This window comes from Simochromis diagramma, unplaced genomic scaffold, assembly GCF_900408965.1.
Source record: "Simochromis diagramma unplaced genomic scaffold, fSimDia1.1 OVJJ01000107.1, whole genome shotgun sequence".
Lineage (NCBI taxonomy): Eukaryota > Metazoa > Chordata > Actinopteri > Cichliformes > Cichlidae > Simochromis > Simochromis diagramma.
Window position 1 is genome coordinate 9,759,749 of NW_024387209.1, and position 16,453 is coordinate 9,776,201.

Below are 16,453 nucleotides of genomic sequence, written 5' to 3' on the forward strand. Positions count from 1 at the left end.
TGACCTTAAAGATCTTGGTGGATATAAACCTAATTTTAATGTATTTTTAACATGACTTCCCTCTGCACCCTGACAAAGTTTTATCAGAAACTTTAGTTCCATTCAAAACTTTTCCAATGATCGTGTTTGCACGCACGCACAAAAACGCTACTAAAAGGATAACTCCGTGAAAAATGTTCTCAGTCAATGTTATATGGATTAAAATGACTACTGCAGGTATTTAAGACTGAGCTATCAAATATTTTACATTCTGCTAAATCAGTAATGTAACATATTCTGTAAAATCATATTTTTGTAGTGACTTACCTGTGACAACCTGTGGCCTTCATCGATGACCCTGATTAAGGCCACAAGCCGAAGCCGTTGGTCAGTCAATAAAGTTGTTCCTCTTCCCTTAAGTGTTGCTGGAGTTCCTGCATTGTTACCTGTGACAACCACATGTTGACCAAAACACAAAAAACAAAAGTGCTTATTAATGAGCTGAGAAAAAAATATAGTATCAAATAGAAAAACAATGAAGTGTGAAAATAGAACCTTGTCTTGTCCTGTCCCCTGTCAGTCTTCCATCAGGTTTATCCGTGATGTGAATTTGCAAATAAAAGGGCAAAAACTAAAGATTTCAATGGCTCGTAGTAAAGCTAGCTTCTTCCCCAGACAACAGCCATTTGTGATTCCAAAAGGTAGTAATTTAAAAGCTGGATGCAAACAGGCGATAGGAGACATTTGATGGGATACAAAAGTGACGCTTTTGTATCCCATCAAATGTCTCCTATCACACCAAACAGAAAGTGATCTTTTCACTTGCAAGTGAAAAGATCACTTTCTGCTTGGTGTGTTTTCACTATTTTCATAGGACTGCTCAGCATGTTGCCCTAGATGGAACCCCACTGTCGTTTATTTTGTTTGCTGTTTTTCTTTGTACCAGGCTGTAGACATTGCCACTTCCATCATGGCATCATTTTTCAGCCCCTAAGGTTGCCACTTTTTCAAAGCTTAAAGCTGAGCTGGTTTGACACGATGATGTCACCAACAATGTTTGTAGTCTGAAATACATCATAGTTTACTGACATATTAAAAGTAGATTGAGAAGAGGAAACAAGAAATGCAAAATACTAACTAATTTCTGGGATTTAAGACTCATTCCTGTAGTATTTTATAACCACAATACCAGCTTTGTGCCCTTCAAAATAAAAGCATGTAAGCTACAGACGTGATCGTTTTTTGCTCAGTATTATACAGAGAAAATCTCTTCTGCAAAAAGATATTTTTAAATGTAGTGAGGGTACATGTCATGGGTACATGTCATCTGGTCATTATATAGTCTGTGAATGTCAAAGACACCCATGATCCTAATTTCGATAGATGGTTAAGAAAATGTCAAAAACAAATTTAGAAATGCCAGTACCAATATCTGTGTCCAAGTTCATGACTGATATTATTTATTCAAATATATTCTGAATACGAAAATAAGAATTATTGATCATTTCAGCACACCAAAATAGAAAACAAAATATGACTAATGTGGTAAAATGCAAAGAACTCACTGTAACCTTTCTGGATAATTACAGCTTCAGTGGTTTGCAATAGAAAACGCCAGAGAGCAGACTTCCTGTGTCCAAGCTCACTGACTAAAAATGTCTCCAAGCCACAGCAGAGCAAAGGACATTTAGAGAGGCACCTGGAACCCGAGGGACACATTGTAGAGAGGCTGCTTTATAGGCTACAGTGCAATGCAATGCATTCAGGCAGGCGACGGTTTTTGAGACCAGTGTGAAACAAAACGTATGCAGAAATATTTCAGAGCTGTGGTGAAAAATTGAACCGGAAACGCCAAAAGTCGTTAGGAGACAGATGACAGTTCCACCTACGTTTGCCGTGAAACAACACAAATTCCATCTGCATCTTCCTTAGATTTACATTCTCCTCTCACCCTTCTGCATCTGCATTTTGAAATGTGCTTGTCCTCACCAAGATTCGCTCGGTCACAGATACTCAGACAAACCAAACTTTTTGTCAAACAGTATTTATTGATGTCAGTGAGAGGAGAACAGAACAGATTCAGTAAGGACGTGAGACATCCATGTGTATCTTTCACATGTGGTGATTAGTTACTTTGTAAGACGCTGGACACTATTCAAAGCACCACAGATTTCCTTGTCACAGTGGAATGTCTTCCATGTCTTTAAGCTCTGGCAGTTTCCACTGACTGAAGAGTTAAATGTACTGCAGTCCCATTTTAAGGATTAATATTTTTTTTCAAGACTATCTTAAAACAATGCTCATATGAATAAAGAAATTACTTTAACATTTCCTCCTGTCCCAGCTAAACATTATTGGATACGTCCGTGGCAGCGTTCCATAGCCACACAATCGCAACATCTCCTCCAAAATTTGCACTCTTTTAGTACCACACTTCATTCGTCTGTCTCTTTAACATCTTTCTGTGCTACTCTTGAATGGAAAATTAAAGCACAAACAGGTATACGACTCCTGAACATGACATTTTGCTTTACACTTTGTATTTAGTTCCTCCATCACTTACACTGAAACCACATTTGAAAGCCAATGTTAACACGATGGTTTAATATACCAAGAAAAAAAAAGTTTTGTCATGGATATTGATGCCTTATTATTGTTTAAAGATGGATATGAAAAAAATATACACCTTAGTTTTAAGTTGCTGCTCCAATTACCCATGCATACTGGTGGTGATGTGCTTGATTGTTAGCTATGGGGGGAAATAAATAAGGACAGAAGTAAATAACAGTGTGTCAGTATGATCCCAAGCACCTGGTTTGGTGGAACCATTTTTGTCACTTTAGAAACTTGTAGAAACTACTCACAAGCCCTTAGACCTACATGAACAGAAGTATGGGTAAACTGTTTTATCTGTTGGGCTAGCTACAGTTATGCTAGCTAGCCAGGGATGTGTTAGCATAACTCAGTCAAAAAATCTTTATATTTCATCTGGGCCCTTTGCCTTTTATGGACGTAATATTCTCTTGTGGTTATGCATAATATTATTCAACAAAGAATTTTAATGAATTTGGGGAAAGTATATTTATAAACTTCTGAGCGTGCTAACTGATAGCTATAGCTAGCTAGTGGGAAAGCTCAGTCAATAAAATAACTTTTTTTTGTAAGTGTGCTAAACTTGTTCAAGTGAGCCAAAATTTAGACTTTAGACTTCAGATTACTCTAAATGCTTTATTTCTGCCAGTTTGCTCTATTCTTGGATTGGTATGATATCCTACAGAAAGGATGTTCCTAATATGACCATCACAGGCACACAAACCAGAAGAAAGGTGTCTTAAGGGGAGTTGGAAAGTAGGTAAAGTGATTTTTTTCAAACAGAGGATAAACTGAGAGGCTGCATTAAGGCCCAATATTTGATAAATAAGAATTGGTTTTAACTGTGACTCATGCAAATCTACTCTACTTGAATGCAAGACTAAAATATGGAACTGGAAATTAACATGAGATATCCCCTTTAACTTTCCACAAACTATGATTTTTGCTCATAATCTATTAGAGGAAGTTAAATATAGCTGGACAGTACAATAAAACGACAACAGCTTCCTTCTTTTCCCCCTCCAGCTCCCTGAAAGGTCAGAACTCACTGAATGGATTGATTTTGCCATGAATGTTTTCACTGCTGCTATTGACAGGCCACAAGGGCAAACATTACTGGCTAATTTATACTCTGAAAACTGCTTATCCGACCTTCAGTTTACATCTTGATTTCTTCATATTGTCTTCGAAATACTGCATACTTTTAACACACATGTGGCTTCAGAAGACCCTCTCAGCCTGTAAGCATCCAGTTGTTAGCTTTACGTCTTCAGACCTGTTGCCTCCATAGCATTTCAGAAAGGAGCTCAGGTAATATTTTCTCCCAGGGATGCTCTAAATTATCTGGAGCATTTGTTTCTTCACACTAAGGTATCACACACGCACTAATGACAGCAACCTCCAGGTGAACTTAAGTTCAAATAAATATACAAAAAGGATCTTTGACTGAAGTAACAGAACAACAAGTTGCAGATAAAGCCACTAATGTTGCACCTATTCAAAAGAACAGAAACCAAGTTGATCATATTCTTTACTGTAAACTATATTCAGTGACTGTCCAAGGATGTGCTGCAGCGTGATTAGTCTGGGTATAAGATAAAGCCAGAGAAGGTGCTGTATTTGTTATTATTTCCTCCATGAGCTTTGCCGCCGTCGAGCTTGACGTAGATCTCATCTCCAGAGTCCAAATGCAGTACAGCACTGTTGCTGGCGTAGTCATAGTTCTGGTCTGCATCCTGAGCTATGGCACTGGCTCGAACCTGGTTAAAGAGAAAGAGAGAGAAAGAGTTCCTGTAACGAACACTGAAATAGGACTAAGCAGAAAAGTTCACATATACCTGAGAGGCAAAGGGAAGCAGCAGTGGTGCGTAAAATGGATAGATTCCAACTTTTAGCTACCAAGTGTGAGGTTAAGGGGACGTCAGGTTAAAAAAAACGTGGAAAAAAATAGAATAGAGCAAAATTTGGCCCTAAGTCTGAACTGAACCCTGAACTAATGATGTCAACCCTCCTGTCTGACCCCACATCCAACTGAAGCTGTCTCATCTAAATGGGATTTACGCATGAGCGCTACCGTCAAACAGAGCGCACAGACAGGCTTATAGAGAATTAGAAATACCGCTGGTGTTATGCTAAAAACATTAAAGATATATCTGCTTCCACAATTCGTTTGGAGTCCTCTACCTCCGTGTGCGCTTTTGGTGCGTAAAATATGTATTTCGGCACGAGGAAAAAAGCCTTTTTATGTATATCTACATAAACTTGAATAGTTATGAATTTACTTTATAAACTGTTAGTGCTCCCGCTTTTCCCGTCTGAAGCTACCCTCCTACCTGCCCGTTCTTGCACAGGTCGGCCCACATGCTCGTCCCGTCTCCTCCTCGCATCAGCACATGATAAGTGAAGAAATAGATCCCGGACACATGGCAGGTGAACTTCCCGGTGCTCGGATCGTAGTGGTTCCCCAAGTTTGTAATCACGTCGTCAAACTTTAACACCTCATATCCTTCGTGCGGATTTTTCAGACCGACGTAGAAAGCGATCCTGAAACCGCTCGCAGTGGCGTTGGCTACCTCTGTCTCGCCGTTGTCACCCCCCGCACCTCCGGTCAGCGCAGGGAAGGATAGTTTTACGTCGCCGCGCTCTCCCGGTGGGCCCCTGGGGCCAGGGGGTCCCGGTTCGCCGGGTGGGCCCCTGGGTCCAGGTTTACCCGGTCGCCCTGGCTCCCCGCGGCTCCCTTGCGCCATCGGCGGCAGCGGAGCCGCCCCGTTCAGGTTCTGGATTACCTCCATGGCCGTGGCGCCTCCCGGTTTGGGACTGTACGGGTCGCAAACCATCCGGCAAGTGCCCATCATCTCATAGTAATGAGCGGTGGTTTTAGAGGTGCGGATCAGCAGTAATGGGACAGCGATGGCGAGAACTAACAAAACCATCGCGACGGCGGTCACCAGAAACACCACGGACCACTTCCTCCGCGCCGTTCGGGGACCAATGGAAGATAAAAAACCCGAGGAGCGGCTCTGGGGAGGAATCGTGACAGAGGACAGAGTGGGGGTCCAAGGAGAGAAAAACCAAAACAGGTGAAGTTCAGTAAGTGCGCGTAACTCGCTCCTGCTTTTCTAATTGGAGTCTTCTAGCCCGTGGGCAGCGGATATGACCGGAGAGAGGGTGCGCGTCTTGTCTGGCTGGCTGGGTGCGCGCGGACAGATGCCTCCAGCTGTCAGAGTTAGAAAGGATGAGACCGGAAGACAGAGGATGTGGCCTTCAAATTAAAACTCTTTTCTACTGACCGATGAACGAGTAATATCGAGATTAGAGAAGAAAACTGAGCGATGCAAACGATGTTTAGAGCGCTTAGTGATGCGAGTGAGAACCACGAGGCTGCACTGCGCCGTTAAGACGCATCAAGAAGTTAAGGCGCGCAACTCACTGAAGGTCACGTGGTGTGTAATTGTACTTAAATAAAGTTCAGAGGTGATTACTTCCAGTGGTCGAAATAAATATTTGCTGGAGCGTTACTTTTAACTTTGCAGATGTATTACACTAAATGTCGGATACAGCAGGTACAGTAGGGTCAAAGCACCACGAGGCCACTGTTGTACTGATTTGACGCCACGTATATGATAGATAAATCTGAACTGAATCTAATCAGTAAATAATCCATGTTAATAAGCCACCGAGCAGTAATTCACTTAGTTAAATTAGTGTCAGCTCTACCAGAATGAGGTCCTTACACACTGAATATTACCCTGGGAAAATGAAATGCATTACTTGGACTTTTAACAGAGTGTTTCTGTACAGTACTCTCCTGTTTTTTTTTTTTTTTTTAACAAAAGTAACATCGTGTTATCTCCATTACTTTATCTTTATATTACACTGCTACCTCAGCTACAGTACAGAGGGGTGTGCTGTAATTGTTACTTCACTTCACTACTTGTTTTCTTCAAAGGCTAAGAAGTTTTACATATGACATGATCCCAACGACACAATGAAAACATCTGTCTGTCAATGTTTTTTTTAAAAAAAGGTTGTGGCAAACATAAGAAAGGACCTGAGTCATTGCATCATTGGAAATATGACTATAAAATGTGTTAAATAATATGCACTAGAAGCTCTTTTGCTAATTATTGATCTAAAGCACTAACGCTCAAAGTGATTTGGTCCACTTTTTTGCCTATTCCCAGAGTTATGTATTATAACACTTTATAATATGGCCTCTTGACTGAGGGTGTAATTTCTCTCAGTTTTAGTATTTATATGAATTTACAGTATAATTATATTAACCTACAAATACTTAAAGGTAGGGTAACAAGTCAGGTCTATACAGGAAACAAAGAAATAATTACAATGTAAGTCAATTCAAGCAGTCTAAAAGCATTTTTAAGTAACGCATCAGTAATTTTAGGTAATCCATGAGTCATTTTAAGTATTGCATAACATCAGTTATTTTAAAGGAAAGGAGATAAAATGATTGTGTAAGTAAATAATAACAGTCGTGATCACAAATAAAATATGGTCAAATAAAAGGACAGTTGAATATGAGAACATCTGTCATACACTTCAACATAATGAATATTAAAGAAAGATGTAAAGAAGACAGATCAATCCACAACATAATATAGCCTGAGCCCCAAAAAGTACAGCATACTTACCATGTAAGACGGGGAGATTTCATTTAATTCATTATTTTAAGGCATTTTACTGAAATCAAACCCCTTAGAACTTAGATCTAAAATGCTTCTTTTAGACTTTTTGAACCCCTTCTATCAGCAAAGAAATGAAAACTTCATGTCTAGTGATAGTCATGTTTACAGCAGAAGGAGGTCTTAATAGGCGGTTTTGATTCTCTTCATTTTTTTTTAACTTTCAAATAATAATATCACCAACATCGGATACAGTTTAAAAGAGCTTTCATTTTTGCAGGTGTAACAGGAAATGCTCTATTTAGTTTTCAGTGACCTGACAAAAAGGACCAGCCATATAAAGTTTGCACAGATGTTATTCAAAATGTCAACGACTGGCAGTGTTTACATCTCGCAGTCTTGTAGCGGGCTGCTTCAATCCATGCGTACATACACCGCCTTAAAAAGCCACATGACTGCATATTTGTTTACAAATTTTCTTTATGTAGGTGGAATAAATTACAGGGGAAAATGTATTCATTCATTCCCTTGATGGAAATGAGGATTTCTAAAATAGATTTATTCTTCTGTTGAGACAAATTAGTGGAAAGTTTGGGGGCTTGAATTGTCTCCTCCTGATCCGTCAGCTTTTAAAAATGTTTTGTTTTTTTACTCGCTTTGGCTTCATGCAGTCTGTCTGCACAGATGCTGGATTTTGCACTAATCATCATAAATACATGAAGTAGTTAATTACTCTGTAGTTAAATGCATTAAAGACGCAGGTTACTTCTTATTTGTTTATATATTTGTTGTTGTTGTTTTGTTTTTTTTAGACTAAAGTCAAATTTAATGAAGAGCAGCTAAACTCATGACCAAATATTTGACTCAGACCACGAGGAGATCTTTCAAAGTCACATCAGATGGCTGAGGGCAGGTTTGCAATGGTGACGTCATGTGACTGACATCATGTTTGCATCGGTCACTTTACACACACACACACACACACACACACACACACACACACACACACACACACACACACACACACACACACACACACACGGGAAGTGGAGCACAGAAAGCAGAGTGGTGCGGGGTGGTGGTAGGGGGGTCAGCTAATATATGCAGGATGTGGACCAGAGATGTCTAACTGCTGTCGACACCTTCAGCAATAAGCTCCCCGTGGCTGCAGGGACACATTTGATGTCTTGCTTCACATCGAGCACCACGGGCCTTGAATTTAGATTTAGATTGTCTGGCAAATTAAAATTCTTGACGTGCATGGGCAATCATTACTCTATTGCATACAGATTTGTCTTAAATGCCTCAACAGCCTCTCTTAATATCTCCCCGCTGAGGCTGCTGGCCTCCGCTTACTATGTGCTTTATGAGCTCGTCAGTGGAAATAAGACTAATAAGACAAACTGGTTGTTTGTTAAGACTTGCAAGCTTTTGAGAGACTCAATAAAGAGGACCCATGCTCACTGAAAATAAAAAGCATCTATTGATTTCCTTTTCAAGCTCAGGCCCTGGAACACTTCAAAACAGCAGGTCAGCAGAGCTAAGCACCTGGAATTGGAGCACGGGCCTCTCATCCACAACAGAGGCTTTAAAGCTCAAGGCAATGTGGAGAAATCTTCAGAGGCTGAAGACGAGGCTTAGCCGAAGCCCTTGTGCTGCCTCCCCCTCCAAGCAATTCCAGCTTGTGCTCAGCTCAGCTCCGACTACCCCGAACATTGGTCCGGCTGGGTTTTTCTTATCTGAAGGTGAAATCATAAATGAAATTGGGGTTAAAATTTGTGGACGTGACTGTCCTGGCAAAGCTGAAATTTTGTGTTTTCCTCTAACTGAAAGGAAACAGGAAGTAATTAATAGCAAAAGAAAACTCTTATATTAAGTATGCATGAAGGGGCACAGAGCACAATGTGATCCCCGACTGCAGAAATGACCTTTACCCAGGATTAGTACAGTGAACTGTATCCTCAGGCCATGGTGAGCCATGCAGGACACACTGTCCACATTAGGCACTGCGGCTTCTGAGAATATACTGCCCTGAAGCGCTGCCATGCTTCTAATCATGCTAGAGCACAGCTGTGTCGCGCACATGAGCCATACATTGAGACAAAGGAGGGGACGCATTATTAGGTTCCTGTCTAAATTGGGTGTAACCAATATAATACCATACAGAAATTTCAACAAAGCAAAACGTGTGGTAACTCTGAGAGATCAGCTTAGGTAATGAAACACACGCAAATAAAGAAGTAATCTTCTCATAACTGGAAATGCATCTATGACATCTCCAGAGATCTGTTCAGGGTTAGACTGACATCTACGTCTCTACATGGAATATTCACCTAGTTGTCATACTCAAATGGAAATCTTATAAATGAGGAATATGAATGATAAAATATGTGTAAGATAGAAAGAGCTAACTTGTAGGTTCTGACATCTTTGTTTACCGTGTATACAATTTACCATAAGTTAAAAAAAAACCCACATGTAAATACACAAGTATTAACAGCATAATTTTATATCTTATTTTTAAATCAGTTCAGCACAGTTTTTAATACTTTTAATTTGGTCTCTATTTTCCTACAAAGGAAATTCTATACTTAATAATTTTGTTGAATTGCTAAACCTCTACAAAACTGTAGAACACGGTGTTTAAAATCTGTTTTATTTTTGATCATAGACTGTATATAAAAGATGGAAACAACTAAATAAAGTCCTGCCTTCTTTCTAAGAGCCAGTAGGTGATAACTCCCGTGGTTTCAAAGGGAAATCTGCATACAGAGTGCTGCAGGAATAAGTCCAAAAACCTGGAAAGGAGTTGTTGTTTTTTTTGAAGAAGCACAAACTGTATTGCTCTTTATTGTTTTGTTTTTTTTACTTGTTTGCTTGTTTGTTTTGGGGGGTTGGGGTGGCGGTGGTTGTACCACAAAGCAACATATGTGTCAGATGATTCCATTAAAAATACAGAAGGAACCAGCAGCACAAACAATGTCTAAAGATTCATTTCAGAGCCTAATTAATAGACGTCCAGCTAGCTAACAGCCATTCCACCTGTCACACCTGCCGCTATCTTAAAGCCTCATCATAAGTTAATGGCTTTGTTACTAAAAATATATTTTTAAAAAATCTGAATCAATTACCCTGGGCTTCTAAACACATCTCACACAAGCTTCCTAAGTCTGTCGCTGGGTAAGTTGGGCATTTTAACATGGGGGTCTGTTTGACTCACTTTTGTAGCCTGCCTCCAGTGGCCATCAGAGGAACTACAGTGTTTGGCATTTTATTTTCCAGCTTGGTCTTATTAGTGATTCACATAAACTAACTCCCTTGAATTATAATGACATTGTTGTGTGCTGAACAGTATTGGTTAAGTCACATGAAAATAGTGTTTAGTTACTAATTACTGATTACTTCTCCAAGAAAGTAATCCCATTGCTTTACTGACTACTTATTTTCAAAAGTAACTCGTTACATTATTAGTTAGTTACTTTTTAAAAACATGATACACAACCTGAATAAGTAATAAAGCAACAGACCTTTCAACCAAATTCTGTTTTTCTTCCATAATCCATCATATAAAATTGAATCAAATGAAAAGGTGTCTTTTTAAAACTTGTTTTATTAGTTTTAATCTTTTAACTTTATGCACATTGCACGAAGCAAAAATTAAATTATATTCAACAGTCTTTGACTTAACATTTAAACGTGGTTCACCTCATTTCTGGCGGATAGAACACTTTTAGCTTCAGCTGGAAACTTCTGGTCAGATGTAGCTAAATTGTCATGTGGAGTCCCACAAGGATCGGTTTTAAGCCTCTTGTTATTTTCACTATATATTCTTCCTTTAGGCCGTATCATTAGCAGTTTCAAAATTATTTCCTCTCTCTGTCTTTTGATGCTCAAATCAGGTCTGTGACCCCTGCTGCTTTTTTTCATTTGAGAAATATTGGCAAACTTAGGACTATTGTCTCCAAAGGTGAAATGGAGATGCTTGTCCATGCCTTCATCTCCTCCTTGTTAGACTATTGTAACGCAATCTTTTCCTGTCTGTCTATTGCTTCCTTAAATTGTCTTCAAGTGGTCCAAAATGCAGCAGCAAGGCTTTTAACCCACAGTAATAAATTCTCTCATATCACTCTCATCTTCAAATCCTTGCACTGGCTTCCGGTTTGTTACAGATATCAGTTTAAAATCCTCACTTTTACATTTATGTCTTTACGAGGTGGGGCCGCACCTATGTCACTGAGCTTCTTCAAACCTACTCTCCAAAGTGGATCCTTAGATCCACTGATAGTGGTCTTCTGACTATTTTCACAGACCCGTTTGAAAACAAAGGGGGATCGCACTTTTCAAACCCTAGCTCCAGTACTTTGCGTAGTGGGGGAGTTTAGCTCCCCACTATGCACCATCGACTCTGTGGCTTCTTTTAAAAAAACAGCTTAAAACACATCTGTTTGGACAGGCATTTGAGTAATGATCACGTGTAATATGTTGTTTTATTTGATATGTTTTTATACTTCCTTTGTATAGTTTTATTGTTTTGTTTGATATGCTTTTATATTCCCATGTGAAGTGCTTTGTAATAGCTTCCTGTCTTAAAAAGTGCTATATAAATACATTTTACTCACTTACTTAAACTAAACCTATTTTCTGCATATTGCAGCATATAAAATAAAATACATTTTTGTGTTTACAAGTAAAACAGCAAAAAATAAATAAAATCAAAGATTCAGCATCACTGAGTCCTGTCGCTCTTAAATCTATTGCCACCTGTTTAGCAGGAGTGGGGCAGGTGGAGGTTTGCCCGGTGCCACAGCGGTTATGTCAGTGGGGGGATCCGGGGGTTTCTCTGTGAATTTCACATTCCCGTGGCAGCGAGCTCGATGCTTGCTCAGATTTGAAGTTTAATTTTTCGCTGTAGAAAGAAGTTTTCTTCTCACGTCGAGTGTACAGCGAACACTAATGTTTTTAGCACTTTTTACGTAATCAAACTCAAAGTAATGTCAGTACGTCCACGCTTTAAATGCTGCATGGTCGTACTCTCTCCCGCACTTCATATTATCCATTGTTGATCTACACACATCTGTTACCATGGACGTCGCACGCTCGTACGTCATTGTCATGAGACACTCTCACAAACAAAATCATGGTTTAGTAATGCAGTAACGCAGTGTGGTTACGGGAAAGTCACAGTAATCTAATTACATATTTTGCAATAGTAATCCCTTACGGGGGACTTGAAAAAAATAATCAGATTACAGTAAAGCATTACTTTTAAAGCTTTTAGATATTTTTACATATTGTGTTTTTATTACAGCATTAAAAAAGGAATTCAGAAAACTGCTAACGCCGTGTCCGAAGCTTTAATTAGCCAAAAGGTGTATTTACTGAGAGTAAAATGTTGCAGCGTGTTACTGCAAATGTGCATGAGAAACCTGTAACTGAACCACAACAGGACAGCGAGGAGAACTGCAACATCAGCTCCTGTCTCAACGTGTGACCCCAATCCCCGGTGAAGGGCACTAGAGACACCTCTGCCCCTGATGGCTCTGATAGAAGCGCCTTCCTGCCTGCAGCACTTTGACACTGAGGTCTTGTCAGATGTTAACATTGCATCGCTGTACCTGTCCACCTGCAGGCAAACTTTTTGTGACCTTGCCTTTTGTCGCCTGCCACAATATCTCCCATCCAAGCCCTTTTGATTCATGATGAATTTTGCTTTCATTCACTTAGCCACATAGACAAGGCAATTCGTAGCACTTGATATAATTTTTAATATTAGAATCCATAAAAAGAGTACTATTTTTTCCTTTAACAAATGTGTAAACAGTCTACTGGATCAGAATACCCTGCATTCACCACTAATCAATACATATTCACGAAATCTCAACATCATATACTTGTATATTAAAGATATAAACAAACTAGAGGCCATAGCTGAGTGAGGGTGAGGGAGAAAGACTGTGTGTTTGTGTGTGGTGGCACTGATTCAGCACAGCGAGCCGCGGGGATTCAACCTTTTGCAAGTGGCAAAGGCAGACATGATGAAGTCATGTTGACAGTGCGTGTCCTGCGGTCAGGCAGCTTTTAAACACAGATTTGCTTTTGCTTTTCTCTTCTAATCCCAAGGCCAGTGTATCAAATACTCCGATTTTATAGCAATAGGGAAAATGTGAGGCGCCACTATCTAATATACTGTTACTACTCCTTCATCAGGCAGACCTGGCAGTTTGGGATGAGCCCCTAAAATTATTTTTATAATTGAGTCCGCAGCTACAGTAGCATTTCTGTAAGGCTGGAACATAGACTGTATATAAAGGATATCCGAGGCTGTTGTGTCGCCACACATTAGCTGCGAAGATTCAAGCTGAGCGTTGTCGCCGTTGGCTTCTCTGTGTTTTGTAAATGAACACGAAGAGCAGTCAGCAGACTTGAAACTGAGCATACTATGTGCTCAAAACGTACCCCTGCATTGTATTCCTAACATAGCGTTCAACAAGACCAGCATGTAGTCACCAGGGCAGTGTTTATAGTGTTTTCCGGGGTGCTGTTCAGCTGTGTGCTGTTAATGTTTAGTTGTTTACAACGATCTACAATCTACATCTTAAATGTCAGACATTATAAACTGTCCTCACCCAGGAAACAACCCCTCATAATGTGTGCTGGACTTTACACCCTGGTATCCTAGAAAAACGACATTTCTAATGCTTTAATGTTGAAAAAAGCTATTTTAACCCAAACTATGATCTGTTTCTAACCTTTAGTTTAGGTGCCCACCTGTCATAGAATGAAGGGCGAGGTAGACCCTGGACTGGTTTCCAGTCTGTCACACAGCCGACCTAATAAAACAGAGTGGAAATCTGGGCATTAGTCAACCAATATGATTGTTAAGTTGGAGAACTTGTCGGGGTATTAACTGATTAACACTAAACTGTACAGAGTCGAATTGTGAGCTAACAGTGGCACAAAATGAAACGCTGAGAAATCACTGAAGTATAATCACTGTGTTATACTGCGCCTGCTCATTTGCCATAACTGGCTCAGGAAGTGGGAGCCCGGATAATGGGAACTGTTGAACTGGGAGTTGTTTAAATCTTATCTGCTTCAGCAAACTATGTAACGTGTCAAAGTGGTCAATTCTTTATCCAGAGCAGCTCTTTAGTTATATTCTGCCCCCAGCATGTCTCCTACTGTTATTTATCCTGATGATTCACTGTCGTATCTTTCTTTGTTTCTTTCCCTGAAGCTCCACATAATCCAGTACAACCTTACTGCGGTTACATAATCATCCCCCATTTCCAAAGGCTCCAAATGAATTGAACAAACTAATATGAGGACTGTTTTAATGCTTGGATGAAAACCCTTTGCAGTCAATTGAATGCCTGACGTGCAGAAGTCATGAACAAGACCAAATGCTGTGTTTCCCCCCTTGAGATGCTCTGCTGGGCCTTCACTTCAGCCTCCTTCAGCTGCTGCTTGTTTGTTGGTCTGAATTTAGCCTTATGAAATTTCCCCTAGTGGGACTAATAAAGGTATATCAAATTCAGTTTTGTTTTTAATAATTGAACAGCATGTTCTATTGGATTGAGATCAGGTGTCTGATTTGGACACTGAGGAATATCCAATTTCTTTGCCCTTAACAATGTTGGATTGCTTTGGCAGCATGTTTTCATCATGCATTTTTACTGTGAAATACTGTTTTCTCATCCCATCAGTCCATCATTTTTCCAGAACCTGGCTGGCTCTTTTAGATGTTTTTAAAATCTTATCTGGCCTTCCTGTTTCTGAGTGTACTGGTGATTTGCACCGTGCTATGAACTCTCTATAGTTCCATTCTTGAAGCATTGATTGAGTGTAGATTTTGACAGTGACAAAATTACCTCCACAAGTTTGTTATCAACTTGTTTCAACGATGCGAAGACGTTTTTCTTAACCATGTAAGCAAATCTCTGCTTTGATCTTCTAGGCCTATTGATTTAGGTTTCTTCCTGTTAAATGGGAGTTTCTTTTTACAATACAAAAGTGACTGATGCTGTGAGTTGGTGCTATATAAATAAAATTCAATTAAATTGAACAGACTGATGATTTGGCCACTCTTTGAATTTTGCCATTTCTGATAGGAGGATGTGTATGTATGTGTGGCGTTGATATTTATTTGGAACTCAAGTTGAGAGTTACAGTGAACAGCTACCAAATGCAAGTTCAGCTAATTGGGCACTGTAAGTAAAAATTAATGTAATTCACAAGGAGGTAAAGTAATACTCTTGCTAAATCCCTGAATTGAATTTAAGTCTGCAATTAAATCACATCATGATTGCTTGATTTACAATCCACTGAAGTGGTGTGCAGACAATAAAATACAAAAATGTGTCATTGTCAATAAACCTATGAACATAATTGCATATATGGCACAAAAAGAAATGCATTTTTGGCTGGCCACTCCATTTCCTTGGCTCATGTGCAACCCTGCCCCTAAATGTATTATGTGAAAACTGGTACTGCACAAGAGTTTAAACACTGTTTATAGTAATTACCTGTTTTGCAATGTAACAAACCAAGTATTAAGAGCTTTTCGTGAAATAAAAATCATTATCCAACTTAGGTAACGTAACAATACTCATTTCTTCAGCACCAAAATATGCTTAAACTATCTAAAGCAGGGATGTCAAAACGATTTTACATCATGGGTCACATTTTGTTCTTTAGTGGGCCAAACCAGTGAAAGTCCCCTTTCTGTCAGTCTAAAGTTATTTAAATCCTCATTTAAAGCCAAATTAAAATAATAAGAAAAAACCTGCAATTTCAGAGTGACATAAATGTTTTACAGTTGATAGTGAAAAAACAGGAAGTTTTCTGTCATTTAGTTGTTTATCTCTTACATGATTAGTTGTTGTAATATGAATAGCAATGGCAATGACAGAGGTCTATATCAGTGGAGAACGCTGTAAATAAAATACATTTTAAACTTATGAAATTACAGTTATATGTAGTTAAAAGTCCAAAGTCCATGCTCTCCTTCATATATTCCTAAGCCATTTAGTGGGCCAGCTTGGCGTCCTTGCTGGGCTGATTTTACATTTGACACCCCTAATCTAAAGTAACGTTAAGATTTGCAGTTCTGTAGCCCTGTCTGGTGTTTAAGTCTGACGTCATTAGCCGTGTCTGGGCCCAAACTCCGCGGCAGATCACACGATCACTGCGGCATCACTGAGAGTTAAAAACTGTCTAAATTCTTTCATCTGTAATAA

The 16,453-nt window shown here is 39.4% G+C and overlaps 1 protein-coding gene across 1 annotated transcript; it reads right to left on the minus strand.

Moving 5' to 3' along the window:
* Positions 1-1,586: 1,586 nt before the first annotated feature.
* LOC120746375 (complement C1q-like protein 2) lies at positions 1,587-5,504 on the minus strand. The gene is made up of 2 exons (XM_040051853.1): positions 4,905-5,504; positions 1,587-4,331 (listed from the first exon to the last, which is right to left on the minus strand). Exons 1-2 carry the CDS (start codon positions 5,502-5,504, stop codon positions 4,152-4,154), a joined length of 780 nt encoding a protein of 259 aa, XP_039907787.1. The 3' UTR covers positions 1,587-4,151.
* Positions 5,505-16,453: the final 10,949 nt, after the last annotated feature.